Here is a 16,060-nt window from a genome sequence, read left to right as displayed (position 1 = left end):
ATTCTACCTCCACCTCCACTCCACCTTTTCCTGCCACATTCGCACCCAAGTATCTAAAACTATCCACTTCCTCCAGTCGCTCTCCCTTAATGCTCACTTCCAGTCTGCTGACACTTTCATCCCTTGTACATCTCATCACCTTACTTTTACCCACATTTATCTTCAGCTTTCTTCTTTCACACACTCTCCCAAACTCTGTCACCAACTTCCTCAATCCCTCCTCCGATCCTGCCACAAGCGCAGTATCGTTCGCAAACAACAGCTGGCTCACCTCCCACTTTTCTCCATTTTCTTTAACCATCTGCAATACCTGACCCACCACCCTTGCATTTACCTCTCGCACCACCCCATCCATGTACAAGTTGAACAGCCAGGGCGACATAACGCATCCCTGATGAAGTCCCACCTTTACCTCAAACCACTCACTCTCTCCATTTCTAATCCTGACACATGCTCTACTACTCTTGTAAAAACTCTTGACAGCTCCTAGAAGCTTTCCTCCTATCCTGTAGATCCACAAAACCTCCCACAGTGCCTTCCTGTCTACCCTGTTGTAAGCCTTTTCCAAATCCATAAAAGCCCAAAAAACATCCTTCCCCTTTCCTAAAGCTTTCTCACATATCTGTCTTACCACAAAAATCTGATCTACACAACCTCTACCTGTCCTAAATCCACACTGTTCCTCACCAATTACTCCTTCTGTTCCTCTCCTAATCCTCTCAATCAAGATCCTCCCATAAGCCTTCCCAACTACACTTAACAGGCTAAACCCTCTGAAACTACTACATTTACACTTGTCCCCTTTTCCCTTGTAAAGTGGAACTATACAGGCACTCCTCCAGTTCTCCGGCACTCTACCCTCTCTCCAGTAAACATTAAATAACCTCACCAGCCAGTCCACCATCACTGTACCTCCTTTTTTTAGACATTCTGCATGGCATCCATCCAGACCAGGTACCTTACCTGCTTTCATCATCTTAACAACTGCCTTCACTTCATCCTTCCTTATTTCTCCTCCATTTTCCTCACTCATCACTCTCATTTTCTTAGCATTTCCCACTGCAGCTATCTTTCCTTCCCTATCCTCCTTCACATTTAACAACTCCCTAAAATATTTTGCCCATCTTCCCCTTACTGCCTTCTCTTCCATTATCATCTCTCCATCTGCACCTTTTACCTTTTCTTCTCTACTTGATTCGCCTCCTCTTCCTCTCTTAATTTCTTTCCAAAATATCTTTTTATTACTTTCAATTTTTTTTGTCATACTCTTACCCCATTTCACATCTGCTCTCCTCTTTGCCTCCTTTACCTTTTGCTTTACTTCTCTTTTCTTTCCTTTGTACCTCATATGACTCCCTCATCCTATTTTGTAACCAATCTGTGAAAGCTCGCTTCTTCTCTTCTACAACGTTCTTTGTTTCCTCATCCCACCATTCACTACCCTTCCTTCTATTTCCTCCTGTCCTTCTTGTTCCACACACCATTTTTGCACACTTTGTGACTACCTCCTTGAACCATCCCCATTCCTACTCCACTCCTAGCTCTACTCTATCCTTCACTCCCTCCCACTCCTCCTTCAGCTTCTTCTTGTACTCCTTCTCCTTTTCCTTTTCATTTAAAGAGTTCACTCTAAGCACCTCCCTTGGGCGCAAATGTGGCAGGAATAGGTGGAGTGAAGGTGGAGGTAGATTGAGAGAAGCGAGTAAATGCCTTGGTGGAATAAAAAGTGTAATGAGGAATAGACATTTGGGAATGGATGCTAAAAGGAGACTGTATAAAGGAGTGATTGTGCCAACAGCACTGTATGGGGCACAAACATGGAACATAAGAGAGGAAGAGAGAAGGAGTTTGAATGTGTTTGAGATGAGGTGTCTGAGAAATATGATGGGGGTTACTAGGTTAGATAGAGTGAGACATGAGGAGGTGAGGAGGAGAATAGGGATGGAAAGGGAGTTGGGAGATAGGGTTGATGAAAGGGTATTAGGATGGTTTGGACACATGGAAAGAATGAGTGAAGAAAGACTAGTAAAAGAGGTATGGAAGGCAGATGTGGAGAGAGTGAACATGAGGGGACGTCCTAGGATCAGGTGGATGGATGGGGTGAAGGGGGCTTTGGGGAAGAGGAGAATGTCTGTTGAGGAAGGATGGGAGAGGACAGAAGACAGGGGTGAATGGACAGTGGTTGTATATGGATGATGTTGTGATGCATGAGGTGGAATGGGTGGGGGGATGGGGAGTGAGGTAGTATGTGTGAGCAAAATTTGACGCAGCCCGAAGGGATTTCTCCCCATCTTCTCCTTTTATGCATGGAATGGAGAGGGGGGGGGGGTCGCCGATTTACTGAAGCAGCCTTGCTGTGGATGTGCTGTGTCTTACGACACTGCTTCTGACCCAGGGCAGTAGACAAGGTGCAGGGATGACCCATCATCCAGGAGGTGCTAAGATAAGAGGGAGGGTGGAGGGGTGTGGAGTGTATTCATGGATGGAATGGGTGGGAATGATTTTATGCCTTTTCCTTTTTGGCTACCTCCCTTGTAAGGGGGGAAAAAGCCTTGGTATATGTATGTATGTAAATAGTTATCAAATCTCCTCTCTCTCTCTTATTTGCTCTAATGTCTGTAGCTCAAGTTTTGCTAGTCTCTCTTCATGTGATAGTTTTGAGAGTGTTGGTGCCAATTTTGTAATTGGTCTTTGTATTCTTTCAAGTTTTGTTATACATTTTTTTGTACTTGGTGACCACATCATTGCTGCATATTCCAATCTTGGTCTTATCAAAGTGATTAGTATTTTCTTCACCATTTCTTCATCCAGGCATGTAAATGCCACTTTGATTGTTCTTATTAAATTATAAGTTTCTCCAAAAATCTTGTTTATATGTTTCTCAGGTGACATATTATTCATAATAATGACTCCCAGGTCTTCCTCATTTTCTACTTTTTTATTCCTTCTTCCCCCAGTTTATATGATCCTATTATTCTTTTTTTTTTTTGCTTTTTCCAAATTCCATTATACTACACTTTTTAGTATTGAACTCTCTCCCACTTCCTACTCCATTCCCATACTTCATTGAGATCACTCTGTAATGACTCACAATCTTCTTCAGTGTTCACTTTTTTTAACAGTTTTGCATCATCTGCAAAGAAGCTCATATAACTTTCAATTTCTTCATCCATATCATTAATATATATAGCAAACATTAAATGTATAACAAAAAAATGTATAACAAAACTTGAAAGAATACAAAGAGCAATTACAAAATTGGCACCAACACTCTCAAAACTATCACATGAAGAGAGACTAGCAAAACTTGAGCTACAGACATTAGAGCAAATAAGAGAGAGAGGAGATTTGATAGCTATTTACGGAATCATGAAAGGCATAGAAACTATTGATAGAGAGGATCTAATAAAATGGGATGATAGAAATACAAGAGGACACGGAAAGAAAATCAAGAAAGACAGCTATAGAAGAGATCTGAAGAAGAACAGCTTGCCTCACAGAGTAATAGATATTTGGAACAAGTTAGATGAGAAACTGGTGTGTGCAAAAGCAATACTTGAATTTAAAAACAGTTTAGATAACATGAAATATGAAGACGGGACACCACGAGCATAGCTCCCCTTCCCGTAAAATACAACTAGGTAAATACTGTGGGGACATGTAACACATAGGATCTGGCTAGTGCAGTTTCAAAAAAAGTATGTTTATTTTGTATTGACATACATTCTCCTCTTCACTCTCACTGTCTTTACAAATCCAGCCGAAGGTGCTGCAGGAGGCTCGGGAGCTAGTGTGGGGGCAAGGATCAGAGTAGGCAGACAGCCCTGTGGGTCATTATGACCCCCCCCTCCTCCTCTTCCTCCTCCATCTCCAGCATTGTGGTATGGTGTTTGGTCTACAATCCTTTCCAAAAGGCATCACCAAGCAACTTTCATCACACCATCTGGGATGTCGCCAGAACATCTCTTTTGTACATGGGAACTTCTGGGTAACACTCTACTTTCAGAACATTGTCTCTATGCCCAGAACTACTCTACTCTCAGAACATCATCTCTGTGCCTGGAACTTCACCCCCAAAACTAACCTCCCTCCCTCACACTTCCTGGACCCTTTACGACCACCCTCACCCTCCCAAATCTGAGGCGTCTGGGAACCTTCTGGAATGCACCTGTGAAAGTCATCTTCTCCATATTTCCTTCCCTTCTCCACTGTATCCCTCCTTTCTCTCCCTCCTACTCCTCCCCCTCTCCATCCCCTTGTTGCATCACCTCTTGTTCTTCCTCCTCTCCCTCCCCCTTCTCCTGCTGACCTAATAATGTAAAAACAGAGTATAATCCAAGTCAAATGAGATGTGTGGTAGTATGTATACGATTGTGTGTGACACTGCCTGTGTCACCCAGCCTATATACCCACTATGCTTTCATTTCCATGGCAATGGAGGACGTGTAGAGGAATATTATTGGCAAGCAGATGGTTCAGTGATGAGTTGAATTACATGAACACATACATTAAATTTAATTTGAGCATGTCTTATTTGTGATTTAGCAGGTTAAGAGGAATCTGTTTTGAAGCATAATTTTGCAGTTTAACCAACCAAAAGGATTAAACCCTCCAGGCGGCAACATCATTGGGGGATCTTTGTCCCTGTTAAAGATACGACTATCGCCCTTAAGTCGCCTTGCTAGGTGGCCTGTCGTCTGCTTCCCGCCATTTCTATGTTTACTTGCCTTGAATTAGCTAGATTTGATTAATGTTACCATTATCATTATAATAGTCTGCTATATTTTTTTAATAGGATTATTATGTTTGGGCATTTATTTGGATCTAGGGAAAGAGGGTAATTATTTACCATCTTTGAAATGTCTTGTTTTCTTAAGTAGATAAAGACAGGAGTGACGCCATATTTTTCTATTGAATCCCTCTTGACTTTCTGGCAAAAAGCGATAGATATTGTGAAGTTTTTAAACAATTTATTTGGTGCCCAGACCCGGGAAACCCTATCTAAGTCTTTTAAGAATTGGGTTAACCCATTTTAAGCTTTAAGCACAATGTCTGCCATTCTACAAGAAGCTAAGAAGCAGAGAGCGTCAGCCAAAGGGTGGGTGACGCGAAGCATGAAAGAATTAGGAGATTTATTGAATGATGACGCTACCAGCCTCGAATTATTAGAAACTACCATTCGCACATTTGACCAAAGGCTTGCAAATCTTGAGAAGCACCAGATGGCAGTGGAGTTGGAATTGAACACTGATGAAATAGAGTCAGATATGAATGAAACTGACAAGTTGCAAAGATCTGCCAGGAAGATTAGAGCAAGGGCTGCCAAGCGCCTGAAGGATATGACTGTTGTAAGTGACTCTAGATCAGAGGTTAAGTTACCTAGTTTAGAGCTCCCTAAATATGCTGGCGAAGCTATAGAGTGGCAACCCTTCTGGGACCGCTTCGAAGCTCTGGTTGACCAGAGTGACTTGCCTGTTATAAGTAAGTTCTCATACCTGCAGTCCCTCCTTCGAGGAGAAGCACTTTCTGTCATCCAAGGTTTGGCGCTTACCACTGAAAATTATAAGATAGCATGTGATCTACTCAAAGAGAGATTTGGTAGCACTGAAAGAATCATATTCGCCCATGTGTCGGGTTTGATGAACGCTTCTTTGACATCCAGAGCTAAGGGAGTTAATCAGTGTGACTCCCTATGGAAGTTACGAGACCAACTGTTGCGGCATATAAGAAGTTTGGAAGCCCTTGGGATCAGCGGTAAGCAGTATGGCATGGTGTTGACTCCTATCATCGTAGCTCGCCTACCACAGGACATCCGTCTGGAATGGTCGAGGGAAAGTGCTGGACGTGAAGGCGATTTGGATTGGCTGATGAAGTTTCTGCAAACCGAGATCCAGCGTCGTGAACGATCAGAGATTTTTAATGATTTGTCCATGGAGAAGAGCAACACACCACAAGATGTCGAAAGAAGAAAGGTTAGTTCGGCTTCAGCCTTGCAGACGTCAGCCGAAGAAGGACCACAACAGTGTGTGTTTTGTCAGATGAGACACACATTTTGGCTCACACCTGTGAAAGAGTAAGGGAGAGGGAACAGCCTTGACTGTTAATGAGAAAGCCACATCTGTATTTGACTTTAGTAGATATAGTGAATTTAGCAAAGTTATGAATATTGTTGCCTGGGTTAAGAGGTTCTTTATTAATTGCAAACCTGATGGCACAAAACATTCAGGCCCTCTCACTTATGAGGAGTTGATCAAAGTAAAGGACATTTTGATCTGTGTTCAAAAAGAAAGTTATGAGAAGGAAAGAAATGCTTTGTCTCAAGGGAAACCTCTTCCTTGATAAAAAAAAATGACCCCTTTCTAGATTCTAATGAATTGCTGAGAGTCAAAGTTAGACTTCAGTATTCTTACTTGAGTTATGACAGCAAGCACCCCATTATAATTCCTAATTGTCATGTGACCAAACTTATAGTACAGTTTCAGCATAACCTTTTGAAACATGTTGGTGTTCACACCCTCATATCCACCATTAGAAAATCTTACTGGATTATTGGATTAAGACAAGTGGCCAAAAGTGTTTGTAGAGAATGTGGTCAATTTATAGTTTCACCCAACCATAGAATTTGATATGTGGCTTACGTGTTTCTGGTGAAAAATGTTGTGATATGAATGATGGTGTACATCATTTCCGTCACAAATGCGTACTTTTGAAGTAATTAAGCATTTTAGTTATGCACTTATGCCTACATCTCCCAAACGATAAATGGAGTAATGCGTGTTGCCAAACAGGTGTAAAATGAAGAAGACAACAGAAACCCATAAGAAAAATATATATATATATATATCCCATAACGGCGGGTACTGCGCGCAGCTCCATGTTTGTTTACTAATGATTGTAAGTATTTGTGAGTAGAAGCGCTAGATTTAGGGCAGCAGCCCGTGCAAGACTTGGTAACCGTAACCTAAACTAACCTAACCTAACGGAGGTAACGTAGGTTTACGGTTTGGAAGGCTTGCACAGCTGGAGTGGACTTCGTTAAATGTAACAAATCTAGCGAGACATTTTTCGAATCGTTGGTAATAACAAAGATGGCTACCGCTAGACTCCAGCCCTAAAATGAGATTTTTTTTTTTTAAGTGTTTTTGTTCATTTTATACCTGTTTTGCAATGCACATTACTCCATTTATTAGTCTTCCCCACCCAAAAACCCCGATTTCCCACACGTCCCCCCAGATCGTTCAAGAGATGTAGGCATAAGTGCATAACTTCAATACTTAATTACTTCAAAAGTACGCATTTGCGACGGAAATGATGTACACCATCGTTCATATCACATTTCTCACCAGAAACACATAAGTCACATATCTAATTCTATGATTGGGTGAAACTATAAATTGTCCGAATGTGTTGCTTGCAAGAGATTTGATTCTAGACCATGTAGTCAGTCAGCCCCTCCTTTGCCAGAATTGAGGGTTAAATCTACCTTCCCCTTTGCCATAACTGGATTGGTTTATGAAGGACCCTTGTTTGCAGTTGATCAACTATCTCAGAAATTGTATTTTTTTGTTGTTCACTTGTGCTGTTACAAGATCTGTTCATTTAGAGTTAACAGACTCACTTTCAGTGCCTGATTGTCTTTTAGCACTACGCAGATTTTCTGCCCGGCGTGGACTTCCATCAGTGGTGTATTCAGATAATGCCAAGACCTTTAAAAGTGTTGCCAATGCTCTTCAGCAATACAAAGGATTACAAAGACGGAGCATGCCAACAGGAGACCTTTTGGTCCATATCAAAGTCGGATGCAAAAAAATCCTAATAATAATAATAAATAAATAAATAAAAACTATAATAATGTATCAAATAAAATGCATAGATAAACATATAGGCACCATCAAACAACAAATAGGTAAATAGTAAATAACAATAAATTGACATATAATAATAAATGAGAATCAAACAGACAAATGATAAAACAAAAACAAATTATATAAAATAGATAATAATCATTACAGCATCTTGCTTAGGTGTTTATCTAAATGATTCTTAAAGATTCGAACTGAACTACATTGCACTGCCTGTGCAGGAAGTTTATTCCATTCATTAACTACACGGTTGGCAAAGTCGTTTCTACCCACTTCCAAATTGAATCTATTTCCGGACAGTTTGAGATTCTCATTCAGTGTGATAATTTTGTCACTTTTGATGTTGTCAATCCCCTTTAGAATTTTAAAGACCTGTATCAAGTCACCTCTGAGTTTATGCTTTTTTTAGGGAAAACAGATTCATATGTTTTGGTCGACTGTCGTATGATTTATTTTTGATATTTGGAATCAGTTTTGTGGCTTGCCGTTGTACTTTTTCTAATCTGTCAATCTCTTTAATAAGATTCGGTGACCATATGGAAACAGCATATTCCAAATGTGGACGAACTAACGATTTATATAGCTTGTTAATGAGTGATGGACTTTTGAAATCAAAAGATCGCGCAATCAGTCCTAGAGTCTTATTTGCTTTCTCAGAGGCTGAAATACACTGCTTGGATGATTTAAGATCGTTACTGATAATTATGCCGAGATCTTTTTCACTATTCATTTTTGTTGACAAATTTCCAAATAACTTGTGATCGTACTTACTGTTATTTTTACCTATGTGCATTACCTTGCATTTACTTGTGTTAAATTTCATTAGCCACTTTTCAGACCATTGCTGTAATTTATCTATATCTTCTTGAATATCTAACTGATTTAAGTGATCATTTGCCATTCCGCACAGTTTTGTATCATAAGCAAATTTGGAAACAGTAGATTTTAGTCCATGGTCTATATCATTTATATATACTATGAATAGAAGTGGCCCAAGAATGGAACCCTGAGGAACTTCACTTGTAACATTTTTCCATCTAGAAGTTTTTCCATTCAAAACAACTCTGTTTTCGTTCATTCAACCAACTACTAGTCCAACTTAATAGGCTACCACTTATTCCATGCAAAGCTAATTTAGTAAGTAGTCTTTCGTGGAGGACGATATCAAAAGCTTTTGCAAAGTCTAGATATATTAAATCTATATCATTTGTTTTGTCATAACTCGAGATAACTGTGTTGTAGAATTCAAGTTAGTCATGCAAGAACGATTCTGTCTGAAACCATGCTGGCTATCATTTATCAAACGGTTACTTTCTAAATGATGTTGGATAGCATCTCTGATGATAGTTTCCATTATTTTTCCAACAATTGAAGTTAAACTTAAAGGCCTATAGTTATTAGGTTTCTTTTTGTCACCTTTTTTGAATATGGGAGTAACGTTAGCTAGCTTTCATTCTCTTGGGACATCTCCGGATATGATGGATTTCTTAAAAATAATTTCTAATGGAACAGCAATCTCATTTTTCATTTCCCTTAAAATTCTTGGATGCCAACCGTCAGGCCCTGGTGTTTTATTAACTTGAGTTTCTCTATACACCTTTTAATTTTTTCTTTTGTTATATTTACCGTAGTAAGTTTACCCTAGACTTTTAATTTTTTTTTTTGTTATATTTACCGTAGTAAGTTCACCCTAGACTTTTCACAGGTTTCAGTTTGGAGCTCACTTTGAGGCGTTTTGTTTACAAATACCAAGCTAAAATAATTGTTTAAAATATTACACATTCCTTCATTTGAATATTCAAGTTGACTGTCATCAGATAATAGTGGTCCAATGTGATTCCTAATAACCTTTTTATCTCTAATGTAACTGTAGAATTCTTTGGGATTCTCTTTGGATTTATCAGCGATATTCATTTCATATTGTCGTTTTCTTTTTTTTTTAGTCTTTTTTAAATCTCTCTGTATTGATACATAACTTTCATAGTCATTTGATGCACCCGAGCACTTATATTTCTTATAAGCCTGTCTCTTTTTAGCAATACTTTTTTCAGTTTCTTTGTCGAGCCACTTTGGGCGAGCCCGATTTGAAGGACGTCTGTCCTTAAAAGGAATATAAGTATGAGTGGAAGTTCATTGCTCCCATATCCCCATGGTGGGGAGGCTGGTGGGAACAACTTGTGAGGTCAGTTAAATCTGCCTTGAAGAAATGTCTTTGCAATAGATGCTTGACTAAATGTGAACTTGAAACAACCTTGTTTGAAGTAGAGGCTTGTATCAATTCAAGACTGACTTATGAAGTGATGATCATGATGTAAAGAACCCTTTGACACCCTCACATTTACTGATTGATCGAGTAGCTGGATTTCAACCTCATGTTTCTGATGTGTATTTGGATGTTGTTACCCATAAAGACTTAAATGAAAGGGAACATGTTCGAGAAAGGCAACTCGACAGGTTCTGGAAAATGTGGAGTGATGACTAGTTGAGGAATTTACCTCTCACAGTGCAGGGATCCAAACCCAATTGTAATTTGAAGAAGGGTTCTGTTGTATTGTTAAGAGAAGATATGTACCTAGAATGAGTTGGCCTTTGGGTGTGATTATTGAGTTACTTCCTGGCAGGGACGGTATAGTCAGGTGTGTCAATGTCAAAACTGCCAAGGGAGTTTTGTGTAGGCCTGTCCAGAAATTGCATGATCTGGAAAGCTGTTTTGAAACGAACAATGTTAATGAAGATATTGAAAAACCCTTGAGAGTGTTCTATGCCTGATGTGGATGATGTTGCATGGGATGAAGATGTTGAAAGTCTTGAACAGGTGAAAACCTCTCGGAGTGGACGGGTGGTTAAGCCTCATGTTCTGCTTGATTTGTAAGACCTGAGTTTAAGAATTGAGTCAGCCTTATATCTCACCAAGGACTCTATGCATGGGACTCATTCTTAGTGTTGCATGATCTGATTGTGGTTGTCTAGTTTAATAGGAGATTGAATGCTCCTATGGTGGGGAGTATGTTAAAGATATGACTATTGCCCTTAAGTCGCCTTGCTAGGTGGCCTGTCGTCTGCTTCCCGCCATTTCTATGTTTACTTGTCTTGAATTAGCTAGATTTGATTAATGTTACCATTATCATTATAATAGTCTGCTATATTTTTTGAATAGGATTATGTTTGTGCATTTATTTGGATCTAGGGAAAGAGGGTAATTATTTACCATCTTTGGAAGGTCTTGTTTTCTTAAGGGGGTTAACTCTCATTTCGGTGATTCGCTCGATCGGATTATGCATTTCTGGTCCTCCCAACCTTATCTTTTTATGTAAGACAATGGAAAATTAACACATTGTGCAGGAAAATGGGATGCATCTGTGACAGAAATTTCATTGAAATCCATTAAGAAATTTTTACACAACAGACGATTTACTTGCAATTTTGAGTTTTTTTTTTAAATAACGTTTATTTTTCCAAAAGTATGAGAATAATGATTTCCTTTGGTGTACAGTTAGTAGATATCCAGATGTACCTAAACTAGTATACTTGTAATTATAAATGAAAAAGAAAGAAAGTCAGCCTTACAGCAAATTATAAAAAAAAAAATCAACATAAAATCACAACTTTAAAAATTTTTCAAAAATATATATCTAGTAGGTTAAGAATGAATTTACTATTATTGTTAGATATAAGTATCACGATCATTTTCCAACAAGAATGATCAAAATTGCTTATTTACACACAAAGTTATAGTTACTTTTGTGCAAAAAAACTAGTTTTGAGAAAATAGCATTTTTATGTTTATATATTCACTACTCCATAAAAGTGCCTCCAAAGAGTATCAAATGCACATATCTACTTACATAATCCTTTGACCATTTCTGGGAAGTAAGCAGCAGATGTTCATTACATTTCTTTTGTACCCATGCCAGCTGAGAATCGTGACAATCCTAACCTTCCATATCCTTCACATAATGAATGGTACACATGGCATTACAATCCCTTTGCTAAGGTGAGTATTCTTGCACTTCTCAGGTTCAGAATGGAGCAAAATACTTTGGCAACTATCACATCTGACATATTTAGTTATGGAGTAGTGAATTTATAAACAAGAAATGTATAAAACAGGATAGCACGTGGAGAAATTACGCACGCATACGCTGAACCCTTTTTCGATCGCACCGAGTGTGGTGACTGCTGCCTAACCTATCATACAACAATATTAGAGTATAAAATTCTCAAAAACAACAACAACAAAAAACAAAATACAAGGAAAACAAACCATAGCAAAGAAAGGGGCGTGTTTGACGGGCGGACCTTTAAATCTCTGGCCCTTTAAACCCGCCATTACCTAAGAAGGGTGACGTTATACGTCTGAAAACCAGTCCCGCGGTGTTCAGGGACACCACACCAGTCCACACACAAAGTTTGACAAAATCGAGTATTTTTCACCAAAATGAGTTAACCCCCTTAAATAAAGACAGGAGTGACGCCATATATTTTATTGAATCCCTCTTGACTTTCTGGCAAAAAGTGGTAGATATTGTGAAGTTTTTGAACAGTCCCATTTATGGTTTTCCTAATTTTGTAATTTCTTGTTACTTTTAATCATCTCACCATTTTCCATTATTTCTCCTGTTGGGTATCACAGAGGTGGAATGTGGACTAATCCCACACTAGTGTTATATCTATGTTTGAATTGTGGTGTCTGCCAGGGATGTCAAGATCTTGATTTTTTCATATCAAACTTTTAATCCTAGTTCCATTGAGGTTTCTCCTTAGGGTTACATATGGGAGAAGACAAGATCATCCTTTCAGGCCACATAATTTCTTCATGCATTTACCTTTATATACTTTTATATAACCTTTATATACTTTTATATAACCTTTATATACTTTATATAACCTTTATATACTTTATATAACCTTTATATACTTTATATATTTTGTATACTTTATAACTTTTATATAACTTTTATATAACCTTTATATACTTTTATATAACCTTTACAACACTTTTATACTATGACTGTCCCTCCGTTATGCTGTCCCCCAACCCCTTGTTACTGTCCTGTACCATTTCTCTGAATATTCATTTCCCTTTTCGCCTACCTACCCTGTGGTGGGGGCAAAAGAATACTGCCACCAAGTATTTCCACTTAGTCGTAAAAGACAACAAAAAAGGGACGGGGGGTGGGATTAGGAGTCCTACTACCTGTAGCCCCAAAAGGGGACTTTCCTAAAAAAGAAAAAGGCATAAGAGGGTCTGGGAGCTTTCCAACCAGTACCCTAAGGTTTGGGTCTTTTAATGTGCGTGGATGTGGTACAGATGAGAGTAAAAGGGAAGAGATAGGCAGTATGTTTGTGAGAAGAAAGATGGATGTACTGGCTTTGAGTAAAACTAAAATGAAAGGAAAGGGCAGCTGAGTTTGGGAGTGTAGCTAGGAGGTACTCAGGAGTGAAGAGGGGACAAGGGAGAGAAGGGGTGGCTATACTAGTAAGTGAAGAGATAAGTAGGCAGGTAGTGGAGTGGAAGGAGGTTTCATCAAGGTTGATGTGGATGAAGGTGAAGCTGGGAAAGGAGATGTGGGTTTTTGTAAGTGCGTATGGGCCTGGTAGTGAGAAGAGCGCAGAGGAAACGGAGGCTTTTTGGGTAGATATAAATGAGTGCATAGAGGGATTAGGGAGAAATGTCAATGTAGTTGTATTGGGAGACCTAAATGCTAGGGTAGGAAATGAACCAATTGATGGAGTGATTGGGAAGTATGGAGTTCCAGGTAAAAATTGTAGTGGAGAATTGATGGTGGTGTGTCTTGAAAGAGAGTTGATGATAGCAAATACAGTGTTTAAGAAGGAAGTCAAGCATAAGTACACATGGGAGAGGGTGGTGGATGGAAGGGTGGCAGATAGAGTGTTAATGGACTATATAGTGGTGACCAGGCTTATGGTAGGAAGAGTTAAGGATATACATGTTCTAAGGGAAGAGAGTGGGGGAATATCAGATCATTTTCTGGTGGAAGGTAAATTGAGAGTGGAGAAAGAGGAAAAAGGGCAGAAGGTAGGGAGGTACTTAGAGTGAACTGCTTAAATGAGGAAAAAAAGGAGAACGAGTATAAGAAGTTGAGAGAGGTGTGGGAGAGAGTAAAGGATAGAATAGAGCTAGGAGTGGAGGAGGAATGGGGATGGTTCAAGGAGGGAGTCATAAGGTGTGCAAAGATGGTGTGTGGAACAAGGAGGGCGGGAGGAAATAAAAGGAAGGGTAGTGAGTGGTGGGATGAGGAAGCAAAGAAGGTTGTAGAAGAGAAGAAGCTGGCATTCATAGATTGGCTACAAATAAGGACGAGGGAATCGTATGAGAGGTACAAAGTAAAGAGAAAGGAAGTTAAGCATAAGATAAAGGAAGCAAAGAGGAGAGCAGATGTGAAATGGGGAAAGAGTATGACAGAAAATTTTGAAAGTAATAAAAAGATGTTTTGGAAGGAAATTAAGAGAGGAAGAGGAGGCGAATCAAGTAGAGAAGAAAAGGTAAAAGGTGCAGATGGAGAGATGATAATGGAAGAGAAGGCAGTGAGAGGAAGGTGGGCAGAGTATTTTAGGGAGTTGCTAAATGTGAAGGAGGATAGGGAGGGAAAGGTAATTGCAGTGGGAAGCGCTAAGAAAATGAGTGTTATGTGCGACGAAAATGGAGGAGAAATGGGAAAGGATGAAGTGAAAGCAGCTGTTAAGATGATGAGAGCAGGTAAAGCACCTGGGTTGGATAGATGCCATGCAGAATGTCTGAAGAAAGGAGGTACAGTTATGGTGGACTGGTTGGTGAGGTTATTTAATGTTTGCTGGAGAGAGGGTAGAGTGCCGGAGGACTGGAGGAGTGCCTGTATAGTTCCGCTTTACAAATGAAAGGGGGACAAATGTGAGTGTAGTAGTTACAGAGGGATCAGCTTGTTCAGTGTAGTTGGGATGGCTTATGGGAGGGTCTTGATTGAAAGGATTAGGAGAAGAACAGAGGGAGTAATTGGTGAGGAACAGTGTGGTTTTAGGACAGGTAGGGGATGTGTAGATCAGATTTTTGTGGTAAGACAAATATGTGAGAAAGCTATAGAAAAGGGGAAGAATATTTTTTGGGTTTTTATGGATCTGGAAAAGGCTTATGATAGGGTAGACAGAAAGGCATTGTGGGAGGTTATGAAGATATATGGGATAGGAGGAAAGCTTCTGAGAGCTGTCAAGAGTTTTTATGAGAGTAGTAGAGCTTGTGTCAGGATTGGAAATGGAGAGAGTGAGTAGTTCGAGGTAAAGGTGGGACTTCGTCAAGGATGCGTTATGTCACCCTGGCTGTTCAACTTATACATGGATGGGGTAGTGAGAGAGGTAAATGCAAGGGTAGTGGGCAAGGGATTGGAGATGGTTAAAGAAAATGGAGAAAAGTGGGAGGTGAGCCAGCTGTTGTTTGCGGACGACACTGCGCTTGTGGCAGGATCGGAGGAGGGATTGAGGAAGTTGGTGACAGAGTTTGGGAGAGTATGTGATAGAAGAAAGCTAAAGATAAATGTGGATAAAAGTAAGGTGATGAGATGTACAAGGGGTGAAAGTGGCAGTAGACTGGAAGTGAGCATTAAGGGAGAGCGACTGGAGGAAGTGGATAGTTTTAGATACTTGGGTGCAAATGTGGCAGGGAAAGGTGGAGTGAAAGTGGAGGTAGAATGTAGATTGAGAGAAGCGAGTAAATGCCTTGGTGGATTAAAGAGTGTAATGAGGAATAGACATTTGGGAATGGATGCTAAGAGGAGACTGTATGAAGGAGTGATTGTGCCAACAGCACTGTATGGGGCACAAACATGGAACATAAGAGAGGAAGAGAGAAGGAGTTTGAATGTGTTTGAGATGAGGTGTCTGAGAAGTATGATAGGGGTTACTAGGCTAGATAGATTGAGAAATGAGGAGGTGAGGAGGAGAATAGGGGTGGAAAGGGAGCTGGGAGATAGGTTTGATGAAAGAAAATTAGGATGGTTTGGACACATGGAAAGAATGAGTGAAGAAAGACTAGTAAAAGAGGTGTGGAAGGCAGATGTGGAGGGAGTGAACATGAGGGGGTGTCCTAGGATGAGGTGGATGGATGGGGTGAAGGGGGCTTTGGGGAAGAGGGGAATGTCTGTTGAGGAAGGACGGGAGAGGACAGAAGACAGGGGTGAATGGAGAATGGTTGTATATGGATGATG

At 39.8% G+C, this 16,060-nt stretch overlaps 1 protein-coding gene across 1 annotated transcript; it reads left to right on the top strand.

Annotated features, from left to right (window-relative positions):
- The first annotated feature begins 5,048 nt into the window (after nt 1–5,048).
- Nucleotides 5,049–6,077, top strand: LOC143027509 (uncharacterized). Its single transcript, XM_076188798.1, has one exon. It carries the CDS (start codon nt 5,049–5,051, stop codon nt 6,075–6,077), a length of 1,029 nt encoding a protein of 342 aa, XP_076044913.1.
- The last annotated feature ends 9,983 nt before the right edge of the window (nt 6,078–16,060 follow it).

Source organism: Oratosquilla oratoria, chromosome 1 (genome assembly GCF_046742065.1).
Source record: "Oratosquilla oratoria isolate Oo_2021 chromosome 1, ASM4674206v1, whole genome shotgun sequence".
In the NCBI taxonomy this organism is placed as follows: Eukaryota; Metazoa; Arthropoda; class Malacostraca; order Stomatopoda; family Squillidae; genus Oratosquilla; species Oratosquilla oratoria.
This window is presented reverse-complemented; position numbering and strand designations above follow the sequence as displayed.